Source organism: Procambarus clarkii, chromosome 71, assembly GCF_040958095.1.
Source record: "Procambarus clarkii isolate CNS0578487 chromosome 71, FALCON_Pclarkii_2.0, whole genome shotgun sequence".
Lineage (NCBI taxonomy): Eukaryota > Metazoa > Arthropoda > Malacostraca > Decapoda > Cambaridae > Procambarus > Procambarus clarkii.
This window is the reverse complement of record NC_091220.1, coordinates 18,390,345-18,401,056: the sequence shown is the minus strand read 5'-3', so window position 1 is coordinate 18,401,056 and position 10,712 is coordinate 18,390,345. Positions and strand designations below refer to the sequence as shown.

The window sequence follows — 10,712 nt, the reverse complement described above, 5'->3', positions numbered from 1 at the left end:
ACGACGCCTGGCGCACATAGTGCCGCGAGTCACGGGATAGTTGGTGGATTTTGAACGTTTTCTGGCTGGTTCTTCCGGCGGGGTGACGGTGTCCGGCGCCGGCTTGGTCCAGAGGTGCCGGGAGTTGGTGGGTCTTGGTGGGCTCCTGGTGTGCCCTCAGCCGTGGTGGGCTCCTGGTGTGCCCTCAGCCGTGGTGGGCTCCTGGTGTGCCCTCAGCCGTGGTGGGCTCCTGGTGTGCCCTCAGCCGTGGTGGGCTCCTGGTGTGCCCTCAGCCGTGGTGGGCTCCTGGTGTGCCCTCAGCCGTGGTGGGCTCCTGGTGGGCCCTCAGCCGTGGTGGGCTCCTGGTGTGCCCTCAGCCGTGGTGGGCTCCTGGTGTGCCCTCAGCCGTGGTGGGCTCCTGGTGTGCCCTCAGCCGTGGTGGGCTCCTGGTGTGCCCTCAGCCGTGGTGGGCTCCTGGTGGGCCCTCAGCCGCGGTGGGCTCCTGGTGTGCCCTCAGCCGTGGTGGGCTCCTGGTGTGCCCTCAGCCGTGGTGGGCTCCTGGTGTGCCCTCAGCCGTGGTGGGCGGCCGGCGGCCGGCTTCTGCTCTGTCGGATGACACTGGATGACATTTGTGTTCTGGTTGGGGGTCGAGTTTTGGGTTTAGCTTCCCAGTGTTCTCTGTGTGGGGCGGGGCCGGTGCTTGTTACCCTGAGGGACTCCTGGGGCTCCCCAATCATCGGGGACAGGAAGCCCGTACTGAGGTTTATCGAGGTCCGCCTGGCCCCTAGGCCTAGGGCCTGGGCCAACTATACTCACTCTTCCCGCCTCTCAACTGTCAATCAACTGGTGTACAGGTTCCTGAGCCTACTGGGCTCTATCATATCTACAATATGACACACACAATAGCTAAGTGTTCACCTAGTTGTGTTTGCGGGGGTTGAGCTTTGCTCTTTCGGCCCGCCTCTCAACTGTCAATCAACTGTTTACTAACTACTTTTTTTTCCCACACCACACACACACACACACACCAGGAGCAGCCCGTGACAGCTGACTAACTCCCAGGTACCTATTTACTGCTAGGTAACAGTGGCATTCAGGGTGAAAGAAACTTTGCCCATTTGTTTCTGCCTGGTGCGGGAATCGAACCCGCGCCACAGAATTACGAGTCCTGCGCGCTATCCACCAGGCTACCAGGCCCCTATATGTGTGTGTGTGTATATGTGTGTGTGTGTGTGTGTGTGTGTGTGTGTGTGTGTGTGTGTGTGTGTGTGTGTGTGTGTGTGTGTGTGTGTGTGTGTGTGTGTGTGTGTGTTGTGTCGCACGTCACTGTGAGGGGGAAAAGACGGGGTGAGAGAGAGACGGAGAGGAGAGATGAGAGATCAGTGACGGGGTGAGAGTGAGAGAGTGAGAGAGAGAGAGAGAGAGAGAGAGAGAGAGAGAGAGAGAGAGAGAGAGAGAGAGAGAGAGAGAGAGAGAGAGAGAGAGAGAGAGAGAGAGAGAGAGAGAGGGGCAGCAGCCACCACACGCATGATGCCTGCCTCCATACATATCCCTGTATTGATTCTTCCTGCACTCACAGTTCTCCCCCACCCCTTACCCCTTACCCACCTCTTCTTCCCTCCCTTCCCCCATCACCCACCAACCCTTCACCGCCCCAAGCACAATTCTTCACACAAAACAAACACCATATCATCATACAATCATACAAGCCTCAGAACATACAATCTTTGTCACCGTATGATTTCTGTAATATTCCGTTTTCTACATGATCATTAATACATCAGTATGGAATTTATATTTACAAGGTGAGCAATAAAGCCTTTATATTTAATGTAAGTTATGTAAAAATATTAGGCTACATCATCTGATATTATATATCATTTTATACATTATAAATCCCTGCGAATACTATATATTATAGTCGGTAACGTAACTGATATCTCTGTTTCTTCTCTCTCTCTCTTCCATATACAAAATATATACAAAATATATATATACAAAATATTTGATTTGATTTGATATAGTGAGAAACTACCATGTTTATTATATTTTTTTATTTGGCTGAATTTACTTTAATATTGACTCCTGTGTCTGAAGCATAGATATGATGGTTATCAATAGTGGAGTCAGAGTCTGTTATGAATCCCATATATTGACCACCGAAAGCATCTCGGGCTCACCATAGCCCGTGCTATTTGGAACTTTTTGTTCCAGGTAGCGAATCTTAAACAACATGTGAACATAACCCACCTTTTCAAGATGCTACATAGGAGGGAATATGTGAGGGCCAATGGCCAGTCGGGGTCGGCCCTAGTGCCACTATTTAAGAAATATAGGCAGCTATAACAACATTACGACTTGTTTGAACTCTGAAATCTGGGATTTGTTTTACGTAGAGTTATACGTTTGCAGTGCCTTGTAATATTTATATATTTATTATTTGTTTATATATATACAAGAAGGTACATTGGTTTTATAAGAGTACATAGCATTGATGTTTTTACATTCTTGTAAAGCCACTAACACGCATAGCGTTCCAGGCAGGTCCTTAATCTAACAGATAATTTGAAGTAGGTAATTTCTTGCAAAATTGAAAAAGTTAACAGGTACATTGTAAGAAAATTTGACGAAGATTAGTAGGGACCTTATAGTAAAATTTTAGGATTATCAACAGGTATATTATAACATAATTTGAGGATTATTTCTAGGTATATTTCTAGGTATTGCTGTTGATTGCTGGTTCCCAGCAATCAACAGCCAATTAATGCACAACTATATTCTACCCACCTCAAGACTCCGCTCCAATATAGAAGCATCAAGAAATATGGACCAATAGGCTTTCTACAATCACTTCCATTCAATACCCATTGTTTCGTGTTCTGTCTTGTGTTGATGAATTTAATACCCCACCACCTCACCACCTCACCCCATCCACCTAAAACACCACCTCACCCCATCCACCTCACTCAAATGTAGATATAAACAAATCGGAGATGTGTAAGTTCTATTCAGTTGTGTATGTGTAAACTAAAGTCTTTGAAAATGTAATAAGTTTTACGAAACGCGCTCAAGTGTCGCGTCAGACTAGAAATAAAAATGAATTTTGGAGAATTAATTTTTGAATTACCACCAACAGTGAAAAGGAATGTACGAAAGATCGAGAAAATTCGTGTTAGAATTATTAATCTTACTTTTTCGGTCATATTTAATAATATATGTGTACAGGAAAGACTGCTACCAAAATATATATATATATATATATATATATATATATATATATATATATATATATATATATATATATATATATAAAGGAAAACACCTTAAATATAGTTATGACAGAGTCCAATAGGTTCTATATATTCTGTAACCATCAATTCGGGTTATAAACCTATGGAACAGCCTACCCGTCGAAGCCGCAAATGCCAAAAGTGTGTTAAATTTTAAAAGTCTACCTGGAATTGATCATGAAGACAAATGGGGGAGGGGAGGGGACCGCTAGGGCTAGTAGCCCTCAGGTAAATCAGGTAAATAGGGGTTGAGAGGTGGAACCCTAATTCTGAGGCGTAGCCCTTCACCGACAAGTACAACTAGGTGAGACTCTCACGCGCAAAATATATTTTTGAATTGACGTCGCAAAAATGTACTGTACCTGTAGATTGATTGATTGATGAAGATTAAGCCACCCAAAAGGTGGCACGGGCATGAATAGCCCGTAAGTGGTGGCCCTTTTGAGCCATTACCAGTATCAATAGATGATACTGGAGATCTGTGGAGGTGCGACTGCACCCTACGTGACGGGAGATGTCTCCCGTGTGAACCTGTACTGAACCTTTGTCTTATATAGTGGTAGCTATACATTGTACTAATTAATAATATATGAACTGCCAGAAACGCTAGTACGCCTGTTATTGGCTTTACAAGAATGTACCACTCAAACACCAATGTTATATATACTTTCTCAGCCCAATGTACCTTCTTGTATATAAATAAATAAATATAAAAATAAACAAGTAAATCAATAAATACGTGTATTTAAACACCAAAATTTATACAAAACTCATTATAGTGTGTTTTCTTATAAATGTTTATAAAGCCCCACGTAAACAATAACCAACAATTATATATACGCAGTAGCTTTACGCATATATATATTAGCTTGTAATTATTACCAAATAAAGCTATAATATATATATTATAATTTACAAATGACGCTACATGTACAGGACTAAAAATTTCGACGACAAAAACTTACTATGATAAGCGACCAGCAGTGTTGTGGAGGCCGCCGCCCTGGACGCTGGATCATGGCTGACCCTCTCTCTGAGTTCTGCTCCCCTGAGGACCTTAAGGTCAGTACCCGGGGCACCTGGCACCCCCAGGGCACCCTCAGGGCACGTGGTGACCTTCACACCTGCTGGCAGCTATACCAGCTATACCCCTCCCAGGCCTATGATTCATGGGGGGATTACATCATTTTAGTGTCGGGAAAACCATGAGATATTATTGTCCTGATGGGGACAGGAGGCCTGTATATGTATATATATATAATCATGCTTGAGACTTGTATCGAGGGGCCCTACAAGGTTAAACTACTGACTTATCATACAATACAACCCCATAATAGATGCCTAACCAGGGTACCTATTTACAATTAGGTGAACAGAGGCATTAGGTGAGAGGACATGTGCCCAACCATTTCTGTCCCAGCAGGGTAATGTCCCTGGGATCCTTGATGGTCACATAAGCCACTTTTTGCCTTGACTCGACTTATAGCTGCTCGTTGAACTCGTAATACAGTTGGCTTCGTTCTCAATCAGGGATTCTCGATTCGTTTACCGGGCGGGACAGAAATGGTTGGGCATATTTCCTCTCACCTAATGCCTCTGTTCACCTAGCAGTAAATTGGTATCCTGGAGTTAAGGTAAGTGGTGTAAGGTTGCATTCCTGGGGAGGGTCAGTAGTTCGACCTTAGAGTGGACCGCGATCCAAATCTAAAGTATATATATGTATAGGCATCCTGTCCCCAACAAAACAAATTTATACAGTGCTATATATTTTATGTGTTGCCCTGAGGGGGGGGGTTAGGGGTCGTATTGTACATAGCTGTCTCGTACTAATTTCTAGAATTGGTAAAACTATAATGTATTGTGAATTGGGAACTAACTAAGAACTGGCTGTTCCCAGGCAGAGCAAGTGTCCATTCATCACTCATAATAATAATAATAATAATAATTTTTATTTGCAAGAAGGTACAATAGGTTGGCGAGAAATATTTTTAAATTCGTGCAAAGCCGCTAACACGCATAGTGTTTCGTTTCATCGTCAAAGTTGAACCAGGAGTCCCGAAGTGACCCGTAGTACCTCAACGCTGGTCTAGTCTTGGTGTGTGATGGGCCCTAATTATAATGTTCTGCACTATATTGGAAGTGGACCATATTGAGAAACATGCTGCACTTTTGAATGAAAATGTTTGAGAAACCTGTATGAACACTAGTGCTTACTTAATCTTAAGTACTAAACACTATTGTGGATATATGTAAAGTAAAGTAAAGTAAAGTCAATTTTATTCAGGAAAGTACATACATAGTTGATTTACAACCATAATGTTGGATTTATAGATAGAGCTAGTACATACATTACCTAAAGCCACTAGTACGCATAGCGTTTCGGGTTGTTTGATACCGTCTCATTCAGAAGCGTCCAAAAACTGCAGTGGAATTCATCTATGACACCACAGTGATGTCACATGACTCATACACCATATATAGAACATAAGCTTTTATACATTGTTTTGTATATCTAATATATAACTGGTTTATAGAGATAGACTCCATTACCTTGAACACTATCTGGATCACAATCCTTCCACTGCATCTGTTATCTACTGCACTGGTTTATGTTCCTGTGAGATATCACTAGTAATAATGGAGTACTATATACAGTACTTTAGTGTACACTTTGATACACTGTTTATAGTGGTCAAATTTAGGATGTTTGGCTAAATTTGTATTTCTTCAAGATTAAGATATAGAACTGGGTAAGTTCAGGTTGGTTTTAAGTGATTTAGTTTAATGTTATTAAGGATATAATTTAGGTCAGTTTGTTACCTTAGGGTAAGTTGATTACATTTTATTTCCTGTAATACTCTGTACAGAACTGCACATCCAGTAGCTTTACAAGTGATATTACAATGTTAGATGTTTTTGGACCAGATCCACAGGTTTCATTTCATGATATTCACTTGTCTGCAAATAACAGCGCTCTGTGGTCTGTCCTGCATACCTCCATCAGACGAGTATCATTCCTGAATTATTATTCTGTAGTAAACAAATCCACAAGGGCCGTGACGAGGATTCGAACCTGCGTCCGAGAGCATCCCAGACGCTGCCTTAATCGACTGAGCTATGACATGGTAAAAAGAGTTGATATCGAAGTTCATTTGATGCATCACGCAATTGTGATTTCTGTGTGTACTGTACTGTTTATTTTTCCTCCCTACCCTAATGATCAAATTTGTATTCAAATTGCTGGAAATGGACATTACAGTACTTAATGTTTGTTAGTATATTAGCTTGTTAACTGCTTGGCCGGCATACAGTAGCTTCGCATTGTATAGTGTGTTGTATATGCTTGTATTCTATTTCAGATATTTGAACAGAATTACAATGAGGAAATGTGTAAAGGGGTAATATCCAGCAAGACACAGTTTGAGTACGCCTGTTTCCTAGTTCGCAGCAAGTAAGTGCACGAACATATACATATTTCTTTTGTTTACTCATACTTTGTTGTTTGTTAATTAAGATTTTTTACAGTTAATATATATACCATATGTATACTAAATAAAAATTTGCACAGTACAGTATAAAAGATAACTGAAGATGTGGGAATAAACTTCAAGCTTTTAACTTTGTAATTAATGTTGATTAAATGTTTAATATAGGTTGGGTTATATGTTAAAGTTCACAATTAACTCCTTGACAAATTGTACTTTTTTGTTTAAAGCATTGTACAGAGAGGAATGTTGTTCATTGTACCAACTTCTTATAAAACTGCCATTCCTATACTGTAGGAATTCCTATACTATTTACTATGTGGAATTTTACATGCTTTAGTCTGCTCGAGTTTTGGGTTTATTCGGTACTATATATATGAAAACAAAGTATATTACAGATAGAACCTTGTTTACCCTGTACGATAGGATAACGTACAGCAAACAATTTTCCACCTACTGTATCAAATACAATAACTTAGTACTGAACTATATTGCAGATACAGTATCATATATGCGAGTGCCCAAGAAAATGCTACTGTTGATGCTGTAACAGAAAATGTAATTTTTAATTTGATATTGTTTTGTAACTAAAACTAACATTATGGGTTTTTTTTGGAACACAAGGTACCCAGCAGACATCCAGCGAGGAGTAGTGCTCCTGGAAGAACTCTACAAGCGTCCAGATGAAATTGGCAAACGCGACTATATATACTACCTGGCTATTGGAAATGCGCGGTTAAAGGTAGGCAAGCAGTAACCTCACGTACACAGTAACAGTAACGTGAATATTCTAATAGTGTGTGGTTTTCCATTTTGTAATTGAGCACAGTATTTTAGAAATTCTATTCATGTAAGTTTGTAGTGTATATAATACAGGTATATAAATGCAGCATCACATTCATAGATCGTAGGTAGTTCATAGATCCATGTCATTTATTTACCTGTACTTTCTTGGGAAAACTGACAAGTACTAAACTATAATACCTTGGAAGATATCTCTCTTAAAATTTTCAACTTATTTTCTAATGTACTCTACAACTGTACTGTACGTTAACATCAGATTTTAATGCTCAGTTGTTCCCAAGAAATAATGCAATGAACATGAAGGGACTTTCATGTTTATTGTATGTCAAACTGGTAAAATTAGGTGACTTCATTTTATTTAGAAAAATAACTTTTAAGTGGCTCTTGATTTGGTTACTAATAGCTATACTGTAGTAGTTCTGGTTTAGTAGTTATAATCTTGTGCTGTAGTGCATTTTGGCAAAATCATAATACAGTATTGTATTTTGTTTTTGTTATTACATTCTGTATAATCTTAAGTGATGTATTTAAATATATGATAAAGATATGAACTGTCTTTGTAGTAGTAAATGTTTACATATGATTACAGGAATACCAGGTAGCACTTAAGTACTTGAAGGGCTTCTACAAGTAGAACCAGGAAATCGACAAGTTTTGGAGCTTGAAACTTGCATTAAGAAAAGAATGGAGAAAGGTGAGTTTTCACATGTATAAATACCATGAATGTTTGCGAGCCAGTAGAGTACTGGTGTGTTGTGATTGGCAATGATAATTATGAATAAATGGAGTACTGGGTACTCTCAAGTAAGCTTACTTGGGAGTACTGTACCCAGAGCATAAGTTTGAATCCTCATCATGGCTCCTAATTTTATTAATAAATTGAGTGAGCGACTTGAGAATGATCCAGGACGGACCGAAACGTTGTTGTCCCTTCACCTTCTAGTGTGTGGTCTGGTCAACATACTTTAACCATGTTATTGTGACTCATCACCTGCAAATGGAGTGATATTCAGATGATATAGATGCTTTCATTAAATTTATTGAATATGGGTTGATAATGGACAGAAGAGAACAATGAAAATGGTAGCAAGTGTAAAGACTGTGCCGAGGTGTAACAAAATTATAATTTACCAAATTGTACATAAATTATATAAGTTATAAGTTCTCCACACACACACACACACACACACAGGAGACCTGTGTGTGTGTGTGTGTGTGGAGAACTTAGTATTGTGATGAAGGAAATTGTGCAATTTGGATGGCATTTACTTAAAATAGATTAAGAGGAAAATGTTTTCTTACAGATGCTATGAAAGGAGCAGCAATAGCAGGTGGTGCCCTCCTTGGTCTTGGAGCGCTGGTGGGGCTCGGTGTGGCGCTGAGCAAGAGGCACTAAGCTTGTCCTCGTAACTTGAATGTGATCTCCAGCACTTGCCTAAGATGGTTTGAATCAAGTCTTTTTATTTCACATAATTTATGTATATATAATTCAGAATGTGTGATCTTGCTGTTGAAATAAATACTGATAGTTTCAAACCCATTCCATGATCCATGTCAGTGGTTGAGGGAGAATACATCATACTGTGTTTTATTCTTTAAACATGTGCTAGATTACTGTATAAATACAATTGGTCAAAAGTACCCTAAGGTTAGGATGTATTATAATAGGCAATAATGCTTTCAAAGATAATTTATCAAGCATTTTGTTGCAGTATGTATGTCCACTTGATAAGCTTCCCAAGTTCCTCAGTCGACCACTGCAAACCATTTGGTATACGATAGATAGGGAAGACAATATATGTAGAAGTCAAAAATTAAAAGCTCTAAATAGTTTGAGGTATGACAAGTGTTTCACAATTCTACACAACTCGTACAGTATGTGCATTACGACTTTATATTGGCACATCAACGGCATGTTTAAATACCTGAACTCGTCACTGCTCTTCCTGGATATTATTTATAAAACTTGCTGGAGAGAAGTGAATTATCCTGAATGAATTTGGTTATTGATATAATGGGTAATTATCATCTGTAATATCAACGACTAACTTTATACATATAGAAAGGTTGTACATGTAAATCTGTTGAGCTCTATCACTTAAGCTTTTGTGCACGATCAATGGTTTGAGGTTACATCCAGATGCTAATAAGAAATTGTGGTGGATATCAATATCTATGCCAGACACCTTCAGCCTGAAATGGATTTACTGTGATGTCGAATTAGATCAAGTTTGCAGCTTTCAAAATAGTTTATAAGTCAGTTTCCTATTATGTAACCAAAGAACATTAGTTTTTCTATTCTTTATTTTGGGATTTTCTTTACAATCAGTTGTCACATTGTCAGAGGTGATTGCTTAATGTTGTAGCATTACTTTAATTAAACATGTCCCACGTTAAGAGTGTACACAATGGATTATCCAGTACTGCTTTATCACTTGTATGTACTCTTATGTTGGTCATTTATAAGGAACTTGTAAAAATATGCTTATTAAAAATCTTGTATAGATAACATTTGGCTTATGAATATATACCAATGGTGCGTGGTTGGTATTGAATCAGGCCATGCTGAAGATTATACAAAGTTGGACTATTCAAGTTGTACAAAACCTATGGTATAACCTATGGTATAGCCTCCAAAGGATACTTGATCAACCAGGCTGTGACTCATACGTCAGGCTGCGAGCAGCCGCGTCCAACAGCCTGGCTGATCAGTCCGGCAACCAGGAGGCCTGGTCGACGACCGGGCCGCGGGGACGCTAATCCCGGAAGCACCTCAAGGTAAGGTAGCATACAGTATCAGCATTTATATACTGTATATGCTATATTTTAAAATAGGACATAAATGTGAAATATCAGAATATTAAGCAATATATTAATGAGCAAAGTTTGAACATATTTTACTTGCCTGTTGCATTTATACATTAGTTCTATATCATGTTAACCACTCAAGAACATTATCATAGTTTTTTCTTTTTTTTCCTTCATTCGATACATAGATTTTTCTAATTTGGAAGTAAATAATGACCACTCAAGTTCTCTTGCCTCTTAAACACCTAGTATTTGGTAATTCACTCCTTTTCTGCAGTAAAACAAAAGCATTTAGGATGACTGTAGGAGTTATGCTGCAACAGTATTGCTTAACCCATTTTAAACC

At 39.5% G+C, this 10,712-nt stretch overlaps 1 protein-coding gene across 1 annotated transcript; it reads left to right on the top strand.

Moving 5' to 3' along the window:
• The first annotated feature begins 4,173 nt into the window (after positions 1-4,173).
• LOC123745631 (fission 1 protein) lies at positions 4,174-10,069 on the top strand. Its single transcript, XM_045726376.2, is given in 6 exon segments — positions 4,174-4,331; positions 6,629-6,720; positions 7,379-7,496; positions 8,148-8,178; positions 8,181-8,252; positions 8,863-10,069. Coding segments are annotated over 6 exon segments (501 nt in total). The 5' UTR covers positions 4,174-4,235; the 3' UTR covers positions 8,955-10,069.
• Positions 10,070-10,712: the final 643 nt, after the last annotated feature.